The sequence below is a fragment of the Suillus bovinus genome (genome assembly GCF_016758785.1).
Source record: "Suillus bovinus strain UH-Sbo-P2 chromosome Unknown EDB93scaffold_27, whole genome shotgun sequence".
Classification (NCBI taxonomy): domain Eukaryota; kingdom Fungi; phylum Basidiomycota; class Agaricomycetes; order Boletales; family Suillaceae; genus Suillus; species Suillus bovinus.
The window spans coordinates 175,015-200,530 of record NW_024542083.1 but is presented as its reverse complement, the minus strand read 5'-3'; the positions used below and the strand labels follow the sequence as shown (position 1 = coordinate 200,530).

At 45.7% G+C, this 25,516-nt stretch overlaps 8 protein-coding genes across 8 annotated transcripts; 6 read left to right on the top strand and 2 right to left on the bottom strand.

Annotated features, from left to right (window-relative positions):
* Positions 1-46: 46 nt before the first annotated feature.
* Positions 47-2,052, top strand: EDB93DRAFT_1250365 (uncharacterized protein; the record flags this gene model as incomplete). The annotated part of the gene is made up of 5 exons (XM_041453003.1): positions 47-87; positions 144-249; positions 298-438; positions 1,109-1,689; positions 1,749-2,052. The coding sequence occupies 5 exons, from the start codon at positions 47-49 to the stop codon at positions 2,050-2,052; spliced, it is 1,173 nt and encodes a 390-aa protein (XP_041307753.1).
* Positions 2,053-3,110: 1,058 nt separating this feature from the next.
* Positions 3,111-4,383, top strand: EDB93DRAFT_1250364 (uncharacterized protein; the record flags this gene model as incomplete). Its single annotated transcript, XM_041453002.1, has 6 exons — positions 3,111-3,471; positions 3,522-3,574; positions 3,621-3,815; positions 3,866-4,042; positions 4,096-4,289; positions 4,347-4,383. The coding sequence occupies 6 exons, from the start codon at positions 3,111-3,113 to the stop codon at positions 4,381-4,383; spliced, it is 1,017 nt and encodes a 338-aa protein (XP_041307752.1).
* A 1,404-nt stretch (positions 4,384-5,787) lies between these two features.
* EDB93DRAFT_1281059 (P-loop containing nucleoside triphosphate hydrolase protein) lies at positions 5,788-12,795 on the top strand (the record flags this gene model as incomplete). Its single annotated transcript, XM_041454445.1, has 36 exons — positions 5,788-5,839; positions 6,382-6,404; positions 6,426-6,443; positions 6,509-6,552; positions 6,632-6,750; positions 6,820-6,914; positions 7,091-7,127; positions 7,180-7,241; positions 7,282-7,349; positions 7,402-7,537; positions 7,646-7,900; positions 8,025-8,138; positions 8,187-8,231; positions 8,283-8,349; positions 8,400-8,444; positions 8,514-8,798; positions 8,850-8,979; positions 9,031-9,111; positions 9,177-9,270; positions 9,324-9,366; positions 9,554-9,619; positions 9,674-9,761; positions 9,916-9,969; positions 10,023-10,077; positions 10,178-10,202; positions 10,257-10,309; positions 10,367-10,391; positions 10,440-10,641; positions 10,694-10,774; positions 10,825-10,888; positions 10,944-10,959; positions 11,009-11,285; positions 11,335-11,420; positions 11,476-11,537; positions 11,589-11,625; positions 12,619-12,795. The coding sequence occupies 36 exons, from the start codon at positions 5,788-5,790 to the stop codon at positions 12,702-12,704; spliced, it is 3,090 nt and encodes a 1,029-aa protein (XP_041307751.1). The 3' UTR covers positions 12,705-12,795.
* A 952-nt stretch (positions 12,796-13,747) lies between these two features.
* On the bottom strand, positions 13,748-14,835 carry EDB93DRAFT_1103938 (uncharacterized protein; the record flags this gene model as incomplete). Its single annotated transcript, XM_041447364.1, has 6 exons — positions 13,748-13,881; positions 13,947-14,032; positions 14,087-14,177; positions 14,212-14,406; positions 14,453-14,559; positions 14,663-14,835. The coding sequence occupies 6 exons, from the start codon at positions 14,833-14,835 to the stop codon at positions 13,748-13,750; spliced, it is 786 nt and encodes a 261-aa protein (XP_041307750.1).
* Positions 14,836-17,608: 2,773 nt separating this feature from the next.
* On the top strand, positions 17,609-18,976 carry EDB93DRAFT_1226379 (beta-lactamase-like protein; the record flags this gene model as incomplete). Its single annotated transcript, XM_041451220.1, has 5 exons — positions 17,609-17,658; positions 17,714-17,749; positions 17,809-18,305; positions 18,366-18,598; positions 18,657-18,976. Exons 3-5 carry the CDS (start codon positions 17,857-17,859, stop codon positions 18,974-18,976), a joined length of 1,002 nt encoding a protein of 333 aa, XP_041307749.1. The 5' UTR covers positions 17,609-17,658; positions 17,714-17,749; positions 17,809-17,856.
* A 285-nt stretch (positions 18,977-19,261) lies between these two features.
* EDB93DRAFT_1240561 (putative L-aminoacid oxidase) lies at positions 19,262-21,164 on the top strand (the record flags this gene model as incomplete). Its single annotated transcript, XM_041451775.1, has 7 exons — positions 19,262-19,407; positions 19,456-19,642; positions 19,670-19,791; positions 19,842-19,886; positions 19,936-20,382; positions 20,418-20,767; positions 21,028-21,164. The coding sequence occupies 7 exons, from the start codon at positions 19,262-19,264 to the stop codon at positions 21,162-21,164; spliced, it is 1,434 nt and encodes a 477-aa protein (XP_041307748.1).
* Positions 21,165-22,166: 1,002 nt separating this feature from the next.
* On the top strand, positions 22,167-23,239 carry EDB93DRAFT_1281036 (uncharacterized protein; the record flags this gene model as incomplete). Its single annotated transcript, XM_041454444.1, is given in 4 exon segments — positions 22,167-22,192; positions 22,264-22,357; positions 22,377-22,659; positions 22,705-23,239. The coding sequence occupies 4 exon segments, from the start codon at positions 22,167-22,169 to the stop codon at positions 23,019-23,021; spliced, it is 720 nt and encodes a 239-aa protein (XP_041307747.1). The 3' UTR covers positions 23,022-23,239.
* A 29-nt stretch (positions 23,240-23,268) lies between these two features.
* EDB93DRAFT_1085235 (MFS general substrate transporter) lies at positions 23,269-25,165 on the bottom strand (the record flags this gene model as incomplete). The annotated part of the gene is made up of 9 exons (XM_041445895.1): positions 23,269-23,452; positions 23,503-23,643; positions 23,700-23,816; positions 23,868-24,251; positions 24,310-24,444; positions 24,496-24,582; positions 24,691-24,780; positions 24,830-24,957; positions 25,061-25,165. The coding sequence occupies 9 exons, from the start codon at positions 25,163-25,165 to the stop codon at positions 23,269-23,271; spliced, it is 1,371 nt and encodes a 456-aa protein (XP_041307746.1).
* Between the last annotated feature and the right edge of the window lie 351 nt (positions 25,166-25,516).

The following is a 25,516-nucleotide window of genomic DNA, read 5'->3' as shown; positions in this document are numbered from 1 at the left end:
GATCGGCGTGTGGAAGATGTTGTTTATTCACTTGTTACAGATTATTATGGCGCAGGACCCGGGTCTCATTCATCAATTGGACCAGAGGTATGATGTTTGATAATGTGTTACTTGTCTGATCCAGCTGACTCCTCTGTCATCAGATACAGGCAAACTCCGACATTTGGACCAGCCACCATTCGAAAGTTTTTGGCCAATTCTTCTGAGATGAAACATTTGGCGGCTCAAAACTTCGAAGATCTCCTCCAGGTATGATCTTGCCGCCATTCAACTTAGATAGGCTGACACAATGCACAGTGCTCTATCCCTGTCTTTGACAGCCTTCTTCCTGAGCCACATAATCAGACTGTTCTTGAGTTGCTCTTCACCATGGCTCATTGGCATGGGATAGCCAAGCTTCGAATGCATTCTGATTTGATGCTCGAAATCATGGACAATGTGATGTCAGCACTCAGGTCAACACTTTCATCAATTCAAGGCAACAGTTTGCAATGCTTACGGGACCCACAAACTTGGCAAGGAGGTCAGGGCTCGTGCCCGATGCCGTGCAAAGAAGGCAGTGAACCAGAAGGCAGGGCATAAATGTACACAATCTACTTGTGTCATAGAGCAAGCGGAGGTGGACGCCTCAGAGAATTTGAAGCGCAGCAAAGTGTTCAATATTCAAACTGTACAAATTTCACGTGTTGGGAGACTATGTGTCTACCATTCGTCGGTATGGCACATCTGATTTGTACAGCACTGAACCTGGTCCGTCCTATATAATCTTCCGCTATGAACTGCCCTGACTTGAGTTTTCCAGGGTGAACTTGAACACCATTCCCCAAAAGCCAGATATTGTCGCACTGATCGTAAATCTTTTGTTCAACAGCTGACTCAGATCGAGCACTGTCAGGCTCGCATTCGTCGAATTGGTGACACTAATTTTAATCGCCCCCATGTTGAAATTTCTGAGGTAGCAAGAAGCCCTCAGGCTCATCATCATATTGGCCTGACACAAAAGTATCCTATACATATAGGATCATACTTGATCAGCCACCCGGGTGATCCAGCCATAAAAGTTGGTCATATACTGCTTTATTGAAAGCCCTCTAACATGCTCTTGCAGAAATTCCTTCCAAAACTGAAGGAACACCTCTTACGTCGAATCATTACCCCCTCAGGAGTAGGAGACGAACAGGATATCAATACAATTATTCTCAAGGATGATCGCATATATCAGCATAACATGGCTAGGTTCAACTATACGACCTACGATGTCCGAAGAGCCCAGGATGTTATCAATCCAAGAACTTCGCATTGCAACATTATGGTGCTCCACACCGACAATGATATGGGGTGCCATGGTCACAGGTACAACTACGGTAAGGTACTTGGCGTATACCATGTCAATGTCATATTCATTGGACATGGTATGGTTGACTACACTCCAATACGAATGGAGTTCCTGTGGATTCGCTGGTACGAGCCCATGGATGAAGTCTCCACCTGGGCGACTTCAACCCTGGATCGAGTGAACTTCCTGCCCCTGAACCACAAGCACTCGTTCGGCTTTCTTGATCCTGCAGATGTCCTTCGGGGTTGTTACGTCATTCCTCATTTCGCCAGAGGCAAGAGACATGCTGATGGATCAGGTGTGTCAGCATGTGCGGAGGACAAAGATGACTGGTGTGAATACTATGTCAATTGGTAAGTTGGTCGTAATGCAACATGGATCAGCAATATTGATTTAGAGTTTGTCATATTAGGTTTGTTGACCGCAATATGCTTATGCGCTTTCACTTCAGGCTTGGCATCGGACATGTATATTCTCACTATTGCACCATGCAGGTTGAGCTTCAACGAGAAGACATTAGCTTACAGGCATCATTTAACCGTGATGTGGAAGACCTCACAGACGACGTAGAAGTAGATGAAGATGAAGGTGACGATGAAAGTGATGATACTGACGATGGGTTGGACATTGAGCAGCCATTCCGTTCTGACAAATTATTACCAGATCAATTTGATGAGATGTATGATGGCGAAGTAGATCTAGACTACAAAAACTAGATCATACCTTAATTTTTTACTGCAAATGTAGCTCAAATATTCTGCGACCAGTCAAAACCATTAAATCTATTGGGACCACTTTCGCGGTCAACTATTCAAGCCATAACTGAGTAGTTTTCATGTAATATGTCAACTACATGGTGATGGCGCATGGATGCAGCCAAATGCGGTCAGCCGCGGTCAAAGTATGTAACTGTATTCAAATGAGTATTTTTTCGTCCATTCTCAATGTCTTCATCTGCAGATATCATGGAATCTCAACCTCATGAATGCTAACTCTTCAGTGACCTTTCACCTAGCATGATGCTTATCTCTGTGCGTTTTTTTTTACCTTGCTATTTCAACGTCACTATCTCACTCCTCCAGGGCCTCGTCAGCCTAGATGCAGGGTTCGATTTCGTCGGTTATGTTTCCATCGGCAAACAAAAAACAATGTTGTTCCCTCTATATGTAAGTTTTTTCTTCTTCTGAGAGTTGCAGGAATGTCTCACTATACACCAGTGTTTATCCATTTCCCTTGGCGCCATAGGTGGCTCATTCTTCAGGTGTCATACACTGACTGTCTCTATAGCTTAGACACCAGATCTCCTTGATTGGCTATATTGCAACACTGATCATGCACAATGGGATGGAAATTGTGCACCATTCCATGTATGAACCTGGGTCTGTGCCCATATACACCCAGGTACCATGTTGCACTTGGACTGCACTTGCTTTCCCACTGACCAGTCTTGTAGCATGCTGAGCCATCTGGGAAGTTGGATTTGGCTCCCCAGGCCTACACGATAACTGACCACCTTCTTTATATCAAATATCACTGGGTAAGCCTGTCTTACAATCTTGAAGTTATCTTGCATGACAAAATCCTAGCCCACTCCGGGCATTCAAAAAACAACGGCCCTTCTTGCCGAGTATCCTCAGGGATGTGGCCCTATTGACATTGTTGTCACTTTATCCCAGCTCTTTCAGCCCTTTCAAACCTCTATAGTTGCCCCGGAGTTCAATGACTATGAGCCACATTTGAGTCACATCCCGTCGTGTCGGAGCCAGAGCCTCCCATGTTTGACGAACTACCCTTGGGTCAAACTCTGAATGTCGCTGAGGTACTGGTGGATTCCGGTGTTCCTTCCGTGAACATGACTGGCTGCACGACGAATCTTGATGATGATGTCATGCAGCCTGAAGCACAAGCAGACGGTACAGATACTCTAAGCACCATTCAAGACCGGTATCCCCAGTGGAAAGCGGTCCTCATTCACTTGCGGCTTGAGATGAGATCTGATGTTGCTCTCGAAATACCCATTAATCTGTTCTTACTCACACAAGCCAATTACTCCAAGGAAAGGAAAGAGTTTGTCAGCAAGCTCTTCCAACGGAGCCTCACTGCGGTTGGGATAGATTATGCATCTCTGGATCACAGTCAGGAGCTCATTCATATAATATTCTCCGGACATCCTGACTCTTTTTAGTTATATCATCCGATGGGCATACCCATATCACAAAAGATGCTATATTGGGGATGGTATGTTTTCTTCATTGATTCCATCTACTTGTCTCGCCTAGAATAGGTCGGTAAATGGTTGTCTGCGCTTCTGTCCCTCATGAAACGGGCAGCTACCATCGCAATCGCAGACAGCAGACTGATGAACAATTTTATCCTTCAAAACCCGTGCCCCTTCACTCTGCAGAGTGACATGTGTTCCATGTGTGTACAACTGATGAACATGTTTATGTCTCCCTACTCGACCCATTTCCCGATTGCTGTTAGTTTTCTTCGTTAACTTTGAATGTTAATGTCTTATTTGCCACGCAGACTAATGATTTTGTGCGGTTCCTTCGCATGGGCATTGAAAAATCACTCATTCACTATCTGGTATACAGGCCCACTAAATCAGCCAATGTGAGCAGAATTATGGCTAATATCAACCGCCCTATCTTCAGGCACGCCTCACATCTACCCCCGGCGACATTAGCATTTGTAGGGGCCTGCGTAAGTTGCTTTTACATTATGTGCTTATTTTTTTAAGTGTTCCATTTTGTTAGTGTTACAGCACTCTCCTCTCCTATCTAATAGATATGGTCAAGACAGGGGGAGTCAGCACTAACCTATCACAATTTCCTTCTGTTAGCGAGGTATATGACAAACTTCTCAGGACGGCAATGGACCTGTTCACACAGCAAGGTGACCCAGAACTCCCGATTCTCCACATTTACCTTGCAGGGTTTTGCAACTTGAAGTGAGTTAACATGCAGTTCATTTCTGTGCTGCTGATAAACGGGAATGCAACATCCAGGAAAACTGATGTCATCAAGATTGCCCGCCGTAAATAAGCCGATCTGAAGTAGAAGTCACTTTCTATATATTGTTTACATTGGTCGGGTTTGAATGTATCTGGCGCTGCATTGTGTTACAAATATTCTTGCGATATTTGAGGGTTAAGATGCTGGCGTAGTAAGCAAAGCACCCCAAGTTTGATTTTGGCAGCTGCGATCTGCAGGTATGGTTCATGTGAACGGCCAAGTACATCTACAACCCTTCAGTAAATAACGATACTCAAGCCTACCGACTGCGGACTCTGATGATTTTCTAACAACGACTTGCGCATTGTCCAATAAACTTCATCACCTAAATTCAAGGTGAGTAGATTCTCTTAATCACTTAGTCATATACTGTGTTTTTTTATAGACCGCTGTCATACAGCCACAGCCTCTATACTCGCTTGTAAGCCCTCAATGATTACATGTGAGCCTCTTCTTACCCCCCTCCTACTTCGATATGTTAAATATATGTTCAGCTTTGCTTCCTACACCTAACACTCCTTCAACAAGAAACTTGCTTGGTGAGCACACCGAGAATGCCCTGAAATCTTGGCTCCAGAAACAGGGGAGTGCACTCCCATGTTTTCATAATTATTTTATCATAACATAAAGTCCAGCTTCCAGAATCCCTCCTGATCACAGCATCTGTATTGTTTGAATGGGTCGACCCCCTTGATCTTATCACTGTCCTTCATATAAGCCTCAGAGTGGCCACAGTGGAGAGACAGCTCCAGCAAGAAGAGTACACTGGCATCACATTCCTTGTGCAAGGAGGGCGTTGCTTGATGGAGGAGAGGAGGTATCGATCTCAAATGGAGCTTTTGTTATTCAGTAAAGCTATTGAGAATGTGTATGAAGAGCTGAACACCCAATATCACCCACGTAAGGCATGCTCTCATAAGATGATTGTTAACACCAATTTTTCCCCTAGCTACATGGCAAAGGACAATGCTGAGAGAGAACCTTGTCGTGCATGTACGAACACCTCTCTCGGTCCATGGTGATGACTTCTCGGTCAATTTTGTTCCCTCTCAACCATCAAAAGCTACTTGAGAGAAATGCGAGGTGTGGCTTTCCACATCATGGCAGTTTCAAACGGATTTCCCGCGAACTCAAGAAATTCCTCAGTTTCACCAACACGTATCAAAGGTCAGTATTACTTTGCTGTGGTGGACTTGGTGTTCTTACAATGTGCAGCCCAACAATTCATTTCTTCCCTTGCCTTGCTTGATAAAATATTGGGTTAGTAGTGTCACATATGGTGACTATATCAGCGCATCTTGTGCAGTCACGAAGCCCATCTGCCTCAACAACCCCAATGGCTTCAAAACAAAGGAGGACAAACTGCTGGATGTGCTCAAGTCAGATTTTCACATTCTGCAGCTGATGAAACAACGAGCACAGTCCGAAGTAGACATGTCCTCTGAAGCCATTGCACACACTGCTGGTATTGGGTGTATCAATGATGGTGGGTTTGCAGTCTTTGCTTTTGTTATCTCACTGACAGTGACTGTAGGCACATGCACATCTTCTGGAAGTGCCACGACTTATGAATCATGCCTACCTAGCAACTTTTCTGATAATCAGTCTGATGATTGGTTTGACAATTGGTTCAATGGCTCTATATCTTCCAATGCTTCCGTGCTCACGTGACACCATTGTTGTAGCTGTATCCTTCCTTGAAGGACATGCATAGCTGTTGTAATGATATTCCATATTATGCCATTTGCATATTTGACTTAATCTTTATTTATGTTGTGTTGTCCCTATCATTATCACTTTGGTTACCAATTTTTATCTGCTTAGTGTCCGTATTCCAGGCAGTTAAGCTAAGGTGTGTGTAGGTAGATGTTTTACACCAAACCTAACCCAAGGCGAACCACTCAGACAAAACCTTCCAGCAAGTTCAAGTTCGGGGTATACCTCTGAGCGTCTCAATTACATCCTTTATCCAGGACGCATGGCGTAGACCCTGCCATCAGCACCACCCATCAAATAAGGGCGCGGAAGACCGAACTTGGACTTTGAATGATGTCTTTCATGGGATGTACTAGATTGGAGGTATATTCCAGGTATAAGTGTTCCTCTCATTTATTGCTGTCATAATCAATAATCAATGTACAACACCACTTGTCAGGTCTTTGGTGATACTGCACAACTCATGGGTCCTATCATCCTTGGGTAAATAGCAACCTCTGTGTTTGGTTGTGGTAGCCTCTGATGCCTGTCCTCCCCCAGCAGCAAATCATTCTCTGCGCAGGAGCGTTCCGCTGCAATCAGTTGGAGGAACACCTGGCCCTAATGTCGGTCGTGGGATTGTCATGGCCTTTGGGCTCTTTGGGCTCACTGTGATGACCAGCATCTGCACCCACCAGGTTTGTAAAACTTTATAAATTACACTCGGCTCACCTAATGTTGCTAAGTTCTTTTGATGTTCGATGGCAACAGGGGTCCTGGCCAGAGCCGCGCTGATAACATGTATTTACGGGTGTGGAGTGAACCTGACGGGCAAAGTGCACGTTAAAATCAACAACACCATGCTCGTTAATCACATTTCTATCTTTTGACTGAGGTTTGTTGTACACTGTAAAGAGTTCGATTTATTCTAACTTGGAAACTAGCCCGGGCCCTCTGCACTCGCTGGTTTCTCACTAATTACCCTCACGATTCCAATTCAACAACACTGCAGCACTGTATTCGCTCAGTATCAATGAAATAGACTGATCAACGAGTCAAAGTTCTGCTAGAGGTACTCGGTATGTAACCTTGGAGCTGCTAGGACATGCAATGATGCTAAAGAGTACACAGGAGCTATATGGATTGTCAAATACTTCACATACAAAGTTCCTTTCCTTCCAAGCAAGCACGATGTCAAGGAATATCAACAACATATTCACGAAAGTTGCTTAGGAATCTTCTACCTTCGAAAAAAAGGAACTGCATGGTATTCAAAGGATTCTTCATGTAACTTCAGGGAAGTAAGTCTAAATGGATATAGCATAGCAACACCTCCTAATTCAATTCACACAGCTTGGCCCTCGCAGCCTTGATGCCAGTCCTCGCTGCCACACTAGCTTTTGTCACATACACCCTGACAGCACACAACCTCAACATTGCTGTCATATTCTGTTTGTTCAGTTTATTCCAGGTGAAATTGTTTGTTGCGGTGGACATAGACACGCACTTACCCGAGAGATAAATAGCTTCTCCAGCAACCAATGACATTTATCCCTGCGCTCTATCAGCTATACCCGATGCATCCAATGCGATTCAGCGGCTCACACACGTGTTCCGCATGGAACTTATTTCCGAAGATACACTCGTGATTGACAAGGACCAAGAACCCGTGCTTCTGACCAAGGATGTGACATTTGAGTGGGAGTTGTATGCAAAAGATTCTGGTGAGGCTTTCAGCTCGAAGGGTGCATGCGGCGGTGGTCCACCGAGGGGCAAGGACAGAGGTGTGAAGGAGGACATGGCAAAGGAAAAGGAAAAGCCTGCTCCTGGAAAGGATACACCTATTTTTCAGGTAATTTTGTCGAATGACATTAGATGAGGAAGGTCCTCCGGGCATGTCTCATTTGGCGGTCGCGTTGGTCAGCATGGTTTCTGCCCTAACTTCAAGGGCAAGTACATCTAACATCTTACCCTAGTGTGATAATATCAATTTTGGCCAACCATTCAAGAAGGATAGATATTGGTGCATTATTGAAACTGCTTGTCTACTTCCAAACCTCCAACTGCTCCCAGATGGGGATTTTACTGAGGTACGTGGGTGAGTCCAGATTGATATCGCCGCTTATATTATATTTCAGATTGGAGAAAAGGGAATCAACCTCAGCGGAGGCCAAAAGCAGAGAGTGAGTTTGTGGCTTGTATTCGTTAAGAATTGATCTTTATCTTCCACCCAGGTCAACATTGCTCGTGCTTTATATTTTGAACCTGAAATTGTTATATTTGATGACCCGCTCTCGGCAAGTGAGCTATGTCATTTATTTCATGTCTATCATATTGAAGAATGCCTTCAGTTGATGCTAATGTTGGAAAGTCCTTATTCCAAGATGCTATCGTGGGTGCCCTGCGAAATCGTGGTGTTACCGTCATTCTGGTCACGCATGTGATCCATTTCTTCTCTCAAGTAGATTACATCTATACCCTGAACAATGGCATTATCACGGAGAGTGGGACTTATGAGGATCTTGTCTCTCGTGGTGGTGATTTTGCACGTTTTGACCTAGAGTTCGGTGGCCATGCCTTGGAGGGGGAAGATGAAACCCAGGAAGAGGATATCATTCCGCAGACACGCATTACCATCGAGGATGTGAAGTTGAAGTCAAAAAGAGCCAAGAAGCAGGCTACTGGCAATGGTAAACTTGAAGGTCGCTTGATCGTCAAAGAGAAGCGGTCGACAGGCTCCGCATGGAAAGGTGTGATCAAGTTTGTCTGATATGTTTCCCTTGATTGAAACAGTTTTGAAGTGTACTGGACCTACCTTGTTGCAGGCCACGGTTCAATAACAGGTCCCTTACTTCTTCTTCTTCTCATCATGCTTGCGATGCAGAGGTGCCTGATCTTGAACTCGTACACACTAGTTTGGTGGGAGACCAAGTCAGTATCTTTTTATTGACTTTTTTATTTCTCTTCTAAATCCTGGTGCAGCAAATTCAACCGACCAAACTTGTTCTATCAGACGCTGTACGGCTGCCTAGGGGCTGGTCAAGCAATCTTCACATTCTTGCTGTAAGTCAGTTCCTACCGCAGATGATGGCATGCTCACTCAACATCACTTGCTACAGTGGTGCTAGAATGGATTTCATGTCCTATTATGTGTCTCAAAGCCTGCACCACAAGTCTGTACGCAACGTTGTTCATGCATCCATGTCCTTTTTCGACACTACAGTAAGTGATCGTGTATGAAAGCATCAAAATCGATACTTATTGTGTACCTATAGCCTATGGGCCGAATCCTGAGTATTTTTGGAAAAGATATCAACAGTCAGTATCTCAATGATGTACACTATGCTATGCCTGCTGAAACCTTTCACTCAGGTATTGACAATCAACTGCTACGTGAGTCATTTATCACTGCATAGTGAAACGTTGCTGATCCATCATCAAGAATCATTGACATTGGGTATGTTAGCTGCATGTTTCGTTTTATGGAAACTGACTGGAAATCCAGTTATCATTATGCTGTCCAGCGTGATGGGTTCTATCATCATCATTTCTGTCCTTGAACTGTACTTTGGTCAGTATATAGTTATCATCTACCGTCTGAATCATATGACTCATGCTTGTCTAGTTATTGCTATGTTTTTCATCATTCTCAGTTACAGCTACTTTACTGCCTTTTATCGAGCTGGTGCTCGCAAAGTCAAACATCTGGGTTTGTTCTTGTATTTTTGATCTAGAAAGCCTCTGTTGAAATTGGTCATCAGACTCAATGCTTCGCTCTCTTTTGTATGCCCACTTTTCAGAGACCTTGACAGGACTTCCCACAATTCAAAGCTACAGATAAATGAAGTGATTTATTGCTGCCAATAGATACTACATTGATTTGGAAGATAGAGCACTATTCCTCGTGGTTACGAACCAGAGGCAAGTAACCTTATACATGTCTTGGCAGTTATTGGTTTATCACCTCCCCTCAGGTGGCTTGCAATAAGGTTGGACTTCATGGGAGCCATATTAGTCTTCATTGTAGGCGTCTACTTAACGACTGACACCTCATACTTATGCGATGCTATGATCTCAATAAGTCACTCTTCTCGTAGTGATCGACGTCTCCGGGATAAACACTGCTCAGATAGGGTTGGTACTGTCATATACTAGTGGGTTTCCCAATGCTGCTACCAAAGTACATACAATTAACTTCTGTGTCACAGCCTCGCTGTCACAAATGTGTGGTCTGTTGACCAGACAAACAGCAGACGTCGAGGTAAGGCTCTCCTTACTATCCCACATTACAGGCTATTGAGTTGTTTGTCTGTCTCAGAATCACATGAATGCAGTGGAGCGAGGTAAGCTACCAAATCTATCTTACCTTAACTCTTGCTTACATCTTGCAGTGGCACAGTACGTCGCAGGCGACATGATACCTCAAGAGGCTCCGTATGAACTCGAAGAACAAAAGCCCCTGGTGCAATGGCCTGAACATGGCGCCATCGAATTCAGCCACATTAAAATGGCATATAGGCCGGGCCTTCCCAACATATTGAGAGGTATCTCCATCAAGATTAGGGGAGGCAAAAAGATAGGCATTGTTGGAAGGTCAGCTGCTTTGTTGGATCTACAAACATATGCTAATGCAGTGTCTTGTCAGGACTGGTGCTGGCAAATCTTCATTGATGCTTGCATTGTTTCGGATTGTTGAGATGTCTGGTGGTTCAATCACTATTGATGGGTGTGTGGATCATCGCTCATGACTAATATTGGTTGGTTCACCCCTTCTAGTATCGATATATCTACAATTGGTCTTCAAGATCTCTGCTCCAAGATTTCTATCATCCCACAAGATGTCTGTACAGTTTTCTTATACAACCTCATGCAGGACTGACATATGAACCCGATAGCCCATTCTATTTAGCGGTCAGTATCGTTCTACATGCTCTCGTGTGAAGCACTAAATGATTACCAGGGACCATATGCTCCAAGCTAGATCCATTCTCACAACACAGTGACATGGAGCTATGGGATGCACTGCGTCAATCTTGTCTACTTGATTTCAGCACCACTTCGAAACAGTCATTTTCCAGTGATGGCATCAGAAGTGAGCAAGCTCCCACCAGCCGCCACCACCTTGACAGTACCATTGAGAGTGAGGGAGCAAACCTCAGTGTTGGGGAGAGATCTCTGCTCAGTCTAGCTCGTGCGCTTGTGAAAGACTGCAAAGTCATTGTGCTTGATGAGGCCACGTTAGTCATGTGCTCTTCTCCTGGATGCCTAATGTTGAATTTTTTCCAGAGCCTCTGTCGATCTCAATACTGACAGTAAAATCCAGCACACTATCCAAACGGAATTCCAGGATCGGACGCTACTTTGTATTGCCCGTGCGTTTTATCTGTTGTCCTCTTGGTGCAATGCTGAGACACAATGATACTTCAGACCAACTTTGTACTATCATTTCATATGACCAGATTCTGGTCCTTGACGCTGGCCTTGTTGCTGTACGATGATTTGAACACCTTTCATTGGTTGAAACTCACACTCTATCAAAGGAATTTGATACTCCATCCAGTCTTTTCAAAACAGAGGGTGAACTTTTCTGTTACGACTTGGATGGTATCTGTTGGCGACGCTCAAACAGAGCGTGTGTCGTCAATGGTCGAGGACATCCTTGGGCTAGCCCAAGGTTAGGGGTCTTACTTGGCGAGGCTTCGGCAAGTAAGATTTGACGCCTATGTCCAAATCGGGTAGCTTATGTCACGCGGGTGCGAGACGATAAGCTATATCGGCCTAGGCTTACGACACCCGAAGGTTAATTGTAAGATCGTCGTTAATTAGAAGGACAGAAGTCCAACTAGTTAACAGGGGCTTTGCTCGTCGACGAAGTCGATGAGTAAAGATCAAGACTATAGGCTTATCCGCGAGGAGCAGATAAGAAGATATAATATAGACTGCTGGCGAGGCAGAAAGGATCACTCTGGTGAGAGTAGGAGGTCAAGAACCAAGTAGATTCAAGTTAGGGAATATGTTACATGGTAGCGAGTTTATATAGAGGATAGGAAGCGTATTAGTGGGTGATAACTCGTACTACCAAGAGAAGCAATCGGTAAAGGGTATGACCATAAAAGGAAGGCACGTTCGAGGTGAGACACGGGTGAATCCTGAACGTGCAGATAAGAAAGTGAGTCAAAGATCAAAATGAGAAGTGAAACGCGCAGGGGCACGATCGTGCAACTGCGGAGCTAAGTATAAGTCGCATGTGCGACTGCGCACTGAGTCAGAGATCAAGAAAGGGAACGGGGCAAAGGGGATGCGTCGTGCATCGTATCATAGGTTACCGTCCTGACGGTAAGGGCAAGAGGACTGTCCACGGGATCAGTCAGGTGGTGGAACAGAGCATGGGTATGCTTCGTCAGCAAAAGGATCCGACCAGATGTACTGGCTCTGCTGAAGCGACAGGTAGAGAGCGAAGGGGAATGTGAGGATGGCGAGGATGACAAGGGTAAGGTCGGGGTAAGGGTATGAGGCGAGGGCAGATACGAGGAGGATTAGGAGAAAAATGGTAGGGGCCCAAGCGTCTAGATGTTCTTGTAACACTTTTCCGCCAAATGTGCGAGAGGAGCAACATCTCATTGAAAGATATACTAGAGTCGAGTAGACAGGTTTAAATGGCCAAATCTGTCGTTGATTTCTTTTCATGTTGGTAAGGCCTGCACCTGCTATGCCGTGCTTATTTCTTGTAGCAATCTTGAAGCTGATGTCGTTCTTTGCAGGCTCAAGAGAATGCACATTTCTGATATATATAACCAAGCTGCTTGGTGCCACCTCATTTCAGCACCACTTCGAAACAGTCATTGATGGTGTCGGGAGCAAGCAAGCTCCCACCAATCACTACGACCTTGACAGTACTATTGAGAGCGAGGGAGCGAATTTCAGCATTGGGGCAAGATCCCTGCTCAGTCTGGCCCATGCGTTGGTGAAAGACTACAGAGTTGTTGTGCTTGATGAAGCCACATTAGTCATGTGCTCTTACAAGCTGGACGTGTTACTAACGAACTCAAAATTATTCCTAGATGTCTCGATTCCATGCTTCTACCTCCTGCCATGCACGATCCTCGCAATACTTTGTTATTTATCATCCTCTCCCATCGTCTCCTTGCCTATTGTCTCCTTGCCTATTGTCTCCTTGCCTATTGCCTCCTCACCTATTACCCCCTCGCCTTCCACATCTTCCCCCTCCCTCATCCTCACACTAGATCGCGCACATCGAGTTAATAAAAATTAAACTATGGACTATTAGTAGTACGCACCGTACATATTGAAAACTAAACACCACCTGCTGATATGTTTGTACTTGCTTGCCCCTCTGCTTCAAGTTTGGGATTCGAGAAAGACGCTAAGATGAAACAGTGAGTAACACCAACACAAAACACTAAGTCACTTACAGTGTTCAGCTGACCCATAGCTCTCAGGTATGTTATTGATTTTGGTATAAGTTAAAGTATGAAGGAAAGAGCTGATATTCTTAAATAGTATATATTCATTCCCCGAAACACTCGTCTTCACACAAGTTCCACGCGGCACCTTCAGCAACAACTCGGTTTTGGCACAAGGTCTTTGATGAGGAATTTGGCAGGGTAAAAGGTCATTTTGGACCCATTAACACGTCAGTTCCCCCAGTTTTATTTTTTCAATGATTTTTATTTGATTACTACCAGTGTGGCCCTCTCTCCACCTTGTGACTAGAATGAGAGCTCGCGACTCGCCTACTCTGCTTGTCTGCTTGGTTTTTTCTCGTGTTCTCTTGTTCTCTCGGATTTTGACTCAGTCTCTCGTCCCTTATGTCTACAGTATCAGTGTTAATCATTTTGCCTCTCGACTTTAATACAATTCGGCTCGTTTGTGCACACATTCTACCAAGGAAGTCGCTTTGTTTGGTTTGATTGCCTTTTGCTGCACTCGCATTCTGAGTTCTCTCCGTTTTGAAAATTTCAGCCTTGACAAGTATTCATTTTACAATGTTCCATTTCACACTCGCATTCCCGCTCACATCACACCAGCACCAGCACCTTCACATCCGGCAGTAATCGCTGCACCTCCCGCATCAGCCACAGCAGATGGTGTACCTCTCGCGCGCACACCTCAGCCACAACCACCACCAAGATCAGCACCCACCATGCCCACCCACTTCCAGCAAGCCCCAGTGCCAAGCGCACACGCCCGGTACACGCCAACAAGTGCTGATGTGACTCAGATGCACGCGGACGACGAATGGGAGCAAGGGGAAGGAGAATGGAGCAGTTGGGAAGAGGATGTGGACGAATGGACAGAAGGCAGGAAGAAATGGGGAGGTTGGAAGCAGGAAACAGTCTGCAGGACACAGTGAGCCCACAGACACGCGCCAGCATGCACCTACCAGTGACAGCAAACCCAGCGCGACTCTTTGCACACGTTCCAACCAGCAGGAAGTACCCAGTACCACGGGCGCACCATTCACTGCACACCACTTCACCAGTGCTTATTCTTGCACACCCATCATTTGCGTCATTCACTGCACACCACTTCACCGGTGCTTATTCTTGCACACCCATCATTCGCACCACCATCGCCATCACTCGCACCTCACATAGCTTGGACTATGCAGCCCATGCTGCCACCATCAACCGCAGCCCTCACTTCACCATTTGCAACCGCTACAGCAACCGTGTCCATCTCAACGTGCCCCACACCATCAGCCCGTGTTTGCATGCCACCAGCAACACCCATACCACTCGCACCCCCCGTCCATCTCCAGCACATGCCATCTCCGAGCATTCAACCCAACAATACACTGGCAAGTGCCAATGACGAAGTGATGTGATCGCGCGGACTCCATGAATTGTGGGACAGTGAGAGGACTGGAGAGAAGTTAGGAGGACAAGGAGGATGGAAAGAGCAGAAGGGAGAGAGAAGGAGAAGGATTAGAGCACCTTGTGACTTGTCATCCCAGTCTGTGAGTGTATTGGTCCTCTTTTGAGCTTGAGCCGTGCTGATCGAAGTTGTCGCCCACTGTTCATAGCCTGTGAGTTGTGTCGATCCTCCTTCGAGTTCGAGCCATGCTGATCGTTGCCCACTGTTTGCAGTTGGTGAGTGTAGGATTGTTTTTTCATATTTTTAGAATTGCTAGTTTAATATTTATATGTACTATTACCTGTGGGGAAACCCTGCATGGGTGCGGGTAAGGGTGCGAGCTCGTTGTACCCTAAAAAAACCCATACCCTTCATGCGGGTGTGGGTGCAGGCGAGGTTTCCGACACCCCAGGGTTTACCTAGGTGGATATTAATACATACCGATAGCAGAGGTACTTTGTATCATTGCCATTTTGTTGTCCTGTGATTTGTTCTATCCTATGTGCACCGCTTTGAACAATATAATCAGATTTCCTGCATTTTTTGAATTTTTGTAGACTTTGACAAATTCTCGCCCATCCGCAAAGGGACTTGGAGTATTTTAGAGTATTTTAACAATTTGAGACAATTTTTGTATATTAAAAGGCAAGTCAAAATGAGATACCCCTGTCATAGCTATACATTCTCTAGTATATTTGTTGCATACTTGCAAAATGCATATCAAGATTACGTGACCCCGACACAGTCATATATTTTTTCGTATACTTGCTTGATACTTGTAAAAGGTACATCAAAATGAGATGCCCCTGTCATAGCTATACAACCTCTCACATATTTGCTGCATACTTGCAAGACGCCTATCAAGATTACGTGACCCCAACACAGTCATGTATTATTTCATATACTTGCTTGATACTTGTAAAAGGCACATCAAAATGAGATGCCCCTGTCATAGCTATACATTCTCTCATATATTTGTTGCATACTTGCAAGAGATGTATCAAGATTATATATCCTTGGCATAATCATATATTTTTTCATACACATGTTGAGCAAAGATAATAATGTATAATTCTAAAGCTAGATGTATCATAATGGGTTTCATTTGTCAGCTCTACCTGGTCATATCAATTCCAGGTTGATTTCCTGATGTGCTACCCCCTTGGTTGATTTGATGATTTCACACAGCTTCTCATTTTTTTCATACTCAAACTTAACTTCATGCTTTACAATTGTTTTCATGGAGTCTACAACTTGCTTTACTCGCTATCCTACGTACTTGTGATGCTTTGTACGTCCTCATTCAATTTACACGCTGCTGTTTCGTATGTTCTGCAATCAATGTCATTAACTTTTGTCTTCGAAGTGATCTGACTAAGCTACCATATATGGTTTAATTAACGTGACCATAACGCTGTCACGGTAGGGGGTCCCAATTTACGCCAGGTCCGTATGCGGAATTGCAATTTCGCACACCTCTTGTTCTAGAGTGCATCTAGTATACAGGATAATCATTTATGTCTTGCGCCTCATCCAACACTCGCTTGATGAAGAGATTCACTCCCCGGAGTCCCGAGCTCCCTACGCTACACGAACTCGAGCTTAGTGGTCCACCAGCAAGACTGGGCACGTTCAATCATTTTTTCAGATAAATTCAAACATCCTTATTGCTCGAGCAGTACGAAAATCTGTTCAAAAGCAACTGTATTGATTGCCTCTGAACGGCGAACTAGGTATTACACTATTAAATATGATACTAAAGCAAAAGGTGAAATATGACTCACTGTCGCGACGTGCCCCTCCAGCTGCCGCTTCCATTTTCAACCTTTGTGGTCGCGGTCGCAGACCCAATATTGCTAAGGCACGCAGGTGAGTGATGTGGTTGAATCTTGGTTGCACAGCTGACTGCTCATACTCACGCCAATATCTACACAAGTATAACCCTTGCAGCAATCGTTAAGTGCCGGATGGCAAGTTTGGTACTCGGTCCCACAGTCTGCACTGACAAACATAGCTGCCGTCAAAGCAACAACAACGGCGAGGAGGGAGAAACGCATTTTCTGTGCGAGGTTGATATGGACTATTCTAAGGGGGATCTCAAAATGATGGGGGAACACTATAGGACGACGGCCAGCTTTTATATGTATATGCTCAGGAGCGTAATTCTGATCGATCTGGCAGAATTGTTATTGCTGTTATATGGCACGAATTTCGGCAGAACTGCAGGTGCGTATTTAATCGGCCAACAGGCATCGACGATTTTCTTGAGATTGGTGCATGTCAACCTGTAAGGTGGTGGGTTATAGATTAGGCGTCAATTATTGTTCATGCGGAGCGGTAAGTATGAGCCACTGTAACAGTGCGGACAAAATCGCTTTGTTGTCGTGGTGCCTTGCGGCACGCTGCAGGCTTTGCGCTGACCCCAAGGGCTGCTCAATTTCATTCAGTTCGCGTTCACTTGAATTCAACCCAGCTCGCGCAGCGCCAACACTTCATGTAGTAAATTATTTACAAGCAGTCTTGGACCACATCCTAAACCTCGTCATTTATAACTCTCAGCAGACCCAACCCTTTGTTAGGTGTTTTAAGACTGATTTGTATATACCAAGGGCAAGTGAGAAACGTGTGTATTTTGAGAGAAGCGATTTAACCAGGGATGGTGCGCTCACTCAGGAAGATCAAAGTTGAAAACAGAAATGAAAACCATGACGAAAACGACTCGAAAATGTTACTGTGAACATCCCTATTAAGTATGTCAGATGCGTGGGCGGGCGCAAGATGTGCACCTCAGAGTACTATAGGTGCCCTTTATCGTACATCCAAAGTGAGTCCCCAACAACTCCTTGTCAAAATTCTCTAATTTTGGTTGGTGTATAATGAAAGGCCTAGAGGGACGGACGGATCCGATGTCACGCTCCGTATATGTAATTGATGGCTGATTTGAAGATGGCGTGTTTTGGTTCTTTCAACACCGCATTGCCGTCTATCAAAGTTTTGAATCTTGAATCTAATCAACTCTTCAACTTGATACCAATGTCCACAGAGACGCATTCGCTCCCTCCTCCGTCTAATGAGCAGGCGTACATGTACGTATCCGCCCTCGAAGCTGGACACCTCAATGTTCCTTTGAGCCTAATGGCAGTCAATCAATCGGACGATCCCATAAGTTTTCCCTCCCTCGCATTCTTCCTCCGTCATTCGAAAAGCAATAAACGGGTTGTTTTTGACCTAGGAATACACAGAAACATCAAAGAGTTTGCACCTGCTGCAATACCAGTGGTGCCTGATGTGAAACAGACTGCAGCAGAGTCTTTGGATGCCGGTGGAGTTCCTCCTTCATCAGTTGACCTGGTAGTCCTGAGTCACCTCCATTGGGATCAGTGAGCTGCCGGTGTTCAGCGGCCGAGGTGGTATGAATCGCCTAACCCGTTTCTCATCAGCGTCGGAGACCCCTCCCCGTTTACGACTGCCGAATTTATCCTCGGGGAAGGATCAAAGCAAGCTTTTTTGGATCCCAGTTCCTGCCACAGTCCCATATCCTTTTCGTCCATTCGTCCACCGGAAGACCGTCTACGCTTCCTTACAGCTTCTGACCTAAACGTGGCAATCGGTCCCTACCCGCACGCAATGGACATTTTCGGTGATGGCAGCTTGTATATCGTTGATGCATCTGGTACTTCTCTACTGTATGCATAAGACTGGAAAAAGTCACTCAAGCTTGTGTAATACAGGGCATGCTGACGGGCATATCAACATCCTTGCACGCACTTCCCAAGATGGTGCTTGGATCTTGCTAGGCGCAGATTCAGCTCATCACCCTGATCTGATCACTGGGAAGATGCGAGTTGCGTGCAGTGTCGACGCGACAACGGGCGTGGTGACATGTGCCCACCAGTACAAGGTAGTCGCGGATGAAAACATTCGCAGAATGAGGTCGTTGTTGGAGATACCCAGGGTGCAGGTTCTGGTAGCACATGATATAGTATGGTATGAACAAAACAAGGGTAAAGAAGTCTTCTTACCCTACACAATACCGCCACTCGTATATTGATGTGTGATATGGGAGTCATGCCATGGTAGATGCCATGCATTTATTACAGCGCGGTACGCTCGTCAGCTCATTCGCGAGAGCATTTCTCCCCAACTTTGTGCTCTCCGTGAGTCCCACAATACAGAGCTACCCATTCATCCCTCAGGCTTAGGCGGTGCCTGCTCGAACAATACGTTGTTCGACGTCAATCGCCCTTGTGTTGAAGAAGCTCATCTAGATGACAGTATTCCTCTGAATGTCAAATTCTGTATTATTGGTGCTGGAGTAGCTGGGCTATATATCGCCATGATTCTGAAAGAACTACATTTCGATCTCGTTGAAGCCTCAGACCGCGCTGGGGGACGTCTGTATACCTATAAATTCAGCGAGGCTCTTCATGACTGCTATGACGTAGGGGCTATGCGTTGGTTTGAATCTCCCGTAATGAAGAAGTAAGCAGGGCATTCTGGTTCTGAACACAATTTTAACATGGACATCAGAGCACTTGCTCTATTCGAAGATTCGAATGTTCCGTTGATTTTTTACTACATGAATGGTCAGAATACTCCCATAGTCTTCAACAACATTTTGGGCCCGCCTATGGACCTTGCGGAGTTCGACCCATACAAGTTCAGCGTGATGAGTACGAAGCCGTCTTATCTCTTGAGTGGAGCGCTAATATTTGAGGTGAGGTATGTGGCTATTGGGGTACAGAAAATCCTTCAGGAGGCGTCAGCACCCTACTTGCAGCTTTTGAGAGAAGACTTCGAACAAGGTTTTAAAAACCTCACGGAGGTAGACAAATACTCTATGAGGGAATACTTGCGCGTGTACATGTGAGTCGGTGTTTCATAATGTTCCATTGTCTGTGTTAGATGATCATTAGGCAACTTGATTATCATACATGTCGATGGCTAGAGACAAATATTGCGTACGGGGTGCCTTGACTCCACCGCGATTCGCACTGACGTTCATATCAGCCCCAGCGACTTCTTTGATCAAGCTTTTACCGAGTATGTTATCCTGAGCTCGGACTTCCACGATCTGGAAGAATACGGATGGAAGTGCATAGACGGCGGCGCGTCCGTTGCAATTTCTGCTATGCTAAACAGGATTGCTCCCCATAAACCCGAGTATTGCACTACGGCTACTCGCATCGCTTTGAATCGTATTCATGAGAAAGTGGAAGTCAGGCTTGTCACTCCATCGGGTCAATCGTCCATTCGTCGGTATGACTCGGTTTTCAACACCACTCCCTTGGGTTGCTCACGAAATATGGATCTCGTCGATGCCGAGCTGTATCCTGCGCAAATAGATGCCTTGCGTTGTTTGCGATACGATACATCCTGCAAGGTCGCGATAAGGTTTAAGACCCCATGGCGGATCACACGGTGCGGCATAACGAAGGGTGGTACATCGTTTAGTGTGTCCCTATCCGCACGTGTTGTTATCCGTCCCACAGCATCCACGATGACCCAAAGGAGCCAGCCGTGCTCATCGCCTCATATACAGTGGGTCAGGATGCCCAACGTATAGGGACCCTGATCAATCGGGACTCGCCTTCTGGGGAATCACAGCTTAAGGAACTCGTATTGCGAGACCTTGCACGTTTGCACGCCAGATCTGGGATTACCTACGACTTTCTGGCAGCGCAGTACATCACACATCATGCGTATGACTGGAGAGATAGTCCATTTTCCGGTGGGGCATTTACGGTGTTTGCGCCAGGGCAATTCAGGCACCTGTACCCATACCTCCGAGTTATTCGTCCAGCTGCTGACGGTAAATTGCACTTGATGCTGAATGGTGATGGTGAGTCGACAAACAAGGTAAAGCCATGTTCTCCATCATCTTGGTATCTGGGGGAAGATGCACCCTTCAGATGTTTAAGCCATGCAGAATTTGATTTAGTGTAAGAATATTACCAGTAATGCGCTTATTTCCTCGTCAAAACCTAGCGGGATCACAATCATACGAGTGAGCTTGAAGCGATTCTACAGCACCTCCATACCGAACACCCCAAAGATCGAGCTGCAAGCTCATCGAAATCTTGCTAGAATGAGCCGCGGTAGAAGAAAAGCCCTTGTGTGATAAAATTGGTGACGAGTATGAGACTTCGCTTGCATCCGGTGCACAAACAGGCCTTGAGAGTCAGTGGGATACATGGGTTATATTGCAACAAGCTATATGCATATTTTTGAAGGAGTGATATGATGATGTGCTTGAGTAACTACTCGACGCAGAAAAAAAGACACTGCAGGATAGATAGTACTTGGCCGCGTACTGACTAGGACTGCTCGATTGGGTGCGTGAGAGCACTCATCACCTGACATGGAGAAACCCGCCGGAGCGGTGTATCAGAGCAATTCTGAGTACACAGGATAATCATTTATGTCTTGCGCCTCATTCAACACTCGCTTGATGAAGAGATTCACTCCCCGGAGTCCCGAGCTCCCTACGCTACACGAACTTGAGCTTAATGGTCCACCAGCAAGACTGGGCACGTTCAATCATTTTTTTTAGATAAATTCAAACATCCTCATTGCTCGAGCAGTACGAAAATCTGTTCAAAAGCAACTGTATTAATTGCCTCCGAACAGCGAACTAGGTATTACACTATTAAATATGGCTCTAAAGCAAAAGGAGAAATATGACTCACTGTCGCGACGTGCCCCTCCAGCTGGCGCTTCCATTTTCAACTGGTAGCAGAGCCAATTCCCATACTAAGTCTCGCAGACCCAATTTCCATACTAAGGCACGCAGGTGAGTGATGTGGTTGAATCTTGGTTGCACAGCTGACTGCTCATACTCACGCCAACATTTCCACATCTGTAACCCCTGCAGCAATCGGACGCACGTGGATTGCAAGTTTGGTACTCCTTTATACAGCTTGACGCTGCACCGACAAACATAGCTGCCGTCAAAGCAACAACAACGGCGAAAAGGGGGAAACGCATTTTCTGTGGGAGGTTGATATGGACTATTATAAGGAGGATCTCAAAATGATGTCTCTGAGGATGGTGGAACACTGTAGCACGACGGTCAGCTTTTATATGTATATGTTCAAGAGCGCGATTCTGACTCTCGATCTGGCAGAATTGTTATTGCTGTTATATGGCACAAATTTCAGCAGAACTGCAGGTGGCATCGACGATTTTCTTGAGAATGTCAACCTGTAAGGAGGTGTGTTATAGATTAGGCGTCAATTATTATGTATGGTATTCTTCTTGCGGAGCGGTGAGTATGAGCCACTGTAACAGTGCGGACAAAATTGCTTTGTTGCTGTGGGGCCTCGTGGCACGCTGCAGGCTTGGCGGTTCAGTGCTGCCTGATGTGAAACAGACCGTGGAGTTTCCCCTTCATCAGTTGACTGGTAGTCCTGAGTCACCTCCATTGGGATCAGTGAGCTGCCGGTGTTTAGCGTCCGATGTGGTATGATCTACCTAACCCGCCTCTCATCAGCGTCGGAGATCCCTCCCCATTTACGACTGCCGAGTTTGTCCTCGGGGAAGGATCAAAGCAAGCTTTTTTGGATCCCAGTTCCTGCCACAGTCCCATATCCTTTTCGTCCATTCGTCCACCGGAAGACCGTCTACGCTTCTTTACAGCTTCTGACCTACACGTGGCAATCGGTCCCTACTCTCACGCAATGGATATTTTCGGTGATGGCAGCATATCGTTGATGCATCTGGTACTTCTCTACTGTATGTATAAGACTGGAAAAAGTCACTCAAGCTTGTGTAATACAGGGCATGCTGACAGGCATATCAACATCCTTGCACGCACTTCCCAAGATGGTGCTTGGATCTTGCTAGGCGCAGATTCAGCTCATCACCCTGATCTGATCACTGGGAAGATGCAAGTCGCGTGCAGTGTCGACGCGACAACGGGCGTGGTGACATGTGCCCACCAGTACAAGGCAGTCGCGGATGAGAACATTCGCAGAATGAGGTCGTTGTTGGAGATATCCAGGGTGCAGGTTCTGGTAGCACATGATATAGTATGGTATGAACAAAACAAGGGTAAAGAAGTCTTCTTACCCTACACAATACCGCCACTCGTATAATGATGGGTGATATGGGAGTCATGCCATGGTAGATGCCATGCATTTATTACAGTACAGTACAAGCTAGACTGGCGACCAGCTACACGCAACGTAGTGGATGATCTAGGAGGAGCGCAACTCGAACAGTACATTAATATATTTTGGTCAACTGTGTACAATATGTTAATAATCAGACCCACTCCCAACAAAGCATAACCGCTACCGAACAACCTAATACCTCTAGACACCTGAGCAGCGACTCGAAGCGCTAGAGGAGATATCTCAGACCCTTGGGCAGCCCAAGAGATTGCTCCTCGGCTTCAGCAGCTTCATTACACCGGGAAAGATGCAACCTAAATACCCATAACATCGCAATAGACGTGATACTTGCCGAGATGCAAATGAGGTATGAGTTCACGTATGAAGGTCCCCAACTGGATGGCCAGAAGTACCTGTGAAAGCGTCAATACTAGCGGAAAGCACAAGATGACTGTCAACTGACGATGAAACGATCGCGCCAGCTGATGCCATGGAGTTTATGAGTGCGATAGCTGCAGCACGTTTCGATTGTGATTGAGAAAACGTATTCATGGCCCAGGTCAAAGCAACAACATAGGAGACTGGGCTCTGGGTCATCAGGAATCTTAATGGTACATGTAAGTTCATGGAATCGCAGAACGATGATAGGAGAGTTCGCACAGTGATACATATCGTGCAGTCGTATTCATTGTAGAAATTGCGAGGATAAATCCAGCGATGCCTACAAGTTGAGCACCAACAATATGCCAGAAGCGATCACCAGTTGCATCGGAGTGCCTTGTTCAGAATTGTTAATTCATCCATCGGACCTGAGAAGTAAATACTGACCTGGCCACAACAAATGAGGTAGCGGTTCCTAAAATCCACGGAGGTGCACAGAGTATGAGGCTCGTAGTAGCGTCGTAACCCATTGTAGCAGATAGCGTCGGGAAAAAGATACCGAACGACATCGAGGAAGCCATCAGGTTAAGGGCAGCGCCAACCCACCATACCCTCCAATCCATAAGAGCATCAGTAAGACCAGAAAAATCCTCTTTGGGTTTACTTTTAGGCTCATTTCCGCCCGCGACTTCCTCCTCCATCCGTTGCTTAGCCAGCATCTGTTCGTCAGGCAGCAGCCAGACGCTCGGCGTTGAAGGAAAATCGGGTAAAATCCAGCCCGCAGACACCGCGACCACGACGGTCAGTGCGCCTTCCACAAAAAAGAGCCACCTGCAGTAGCAGTCAGAACAGTTTGACTTTGTGAAAGCACGCGCATTTCGGCTCAGACCTCCAAGCCGTAAAACCTAGTACACCATCTAGGCACCCCAAGATTCCTGATGCGAAAAGCGCACCAAAAGCATTACTAACCGAGGCGCCGCAAGCAAGGAGTGCTGTGCGCAACCCTAGTTCATTTTTCTTGTACCTAGAGGGAAAAAATGAGTATATGTTGTTCGAAGTCATTAGACAATTATACCATTGTGAAAGAAGAAATACAGCTCCGGGAAAGAATGCCGCCTCCACAAATCCAATAAAGAAGCGTAAAATAAGAGCAGCATAATATCTAGAGCAGCGTTAAGAGCGGACAACATGAAAAGAGCTAGATACCAACGTCTGTACCGCACCTTTCATAGCCTCTCGTTAGTCAATGTCAATAAAGTAAACGTTGTACGTACCCATGAGCATAGTGAAAACACCCCATATTGCCATGCAGCTCGAGAGGTATAGTGATGGCCTTTTCATGCGGTGTAAGAGCATGTTGCTTTGTAATTGTTAGGCATACTGCAGAATGATAGGGTGTTGAAACATACGAAGGAGCTTGCGTCAACAAATACCCCACATAAAGGATGCTGGTAAGTGTGTTAAATTGGTTCCCAACCATGCCAAGGTCTTCCTCGTAACCACGCAGCCTCGCTGCACTTCCAAGTGGACGGTTAAGCTACTCTACTCCAAGTAATTTTGAAAGGCCACGTACGCTGCATTAGTTCGGTCCATCTGTGAACAGATATTAGATAGATAAGGGAACACGTGTACCAACTCACATAGTTCATAATGTAAACCAGAACTAGGAAGGCTACCCGAAGGTCCAATTTACGAAGAAGCCTCTTCTCCACAGTTGACCTGTCGATGTAATCCAAAACAAGCATTGGATCGTCATCAGCGTTTCTGCCAGAAACATCGTATTGGGAATCGTAGTCGACTGCGGTAAGCAGGGGACGGTATGACATTCCCGAGGATGAAAGATTCAGTGGCTTCCATTTCGGCAACCAAGCACCGATGTATGCGTAGAATTTTTCGGGGTCGATCATGATAATATCGAGTCGGAGATTCTTTTCAAGTTGGAGGAAAAAAAACCAACTTTACCACATCCCTGCTTTACGGCAATTGTAGGTCACTGAGCTGCCCCCAAGCGAGCCGCCTTAATGATGAATTAATTACCGTACTATCCGCGTTAGGCGAGTAGACTCCGTAGTCAAAGTTTGATCACGGCCTGATTA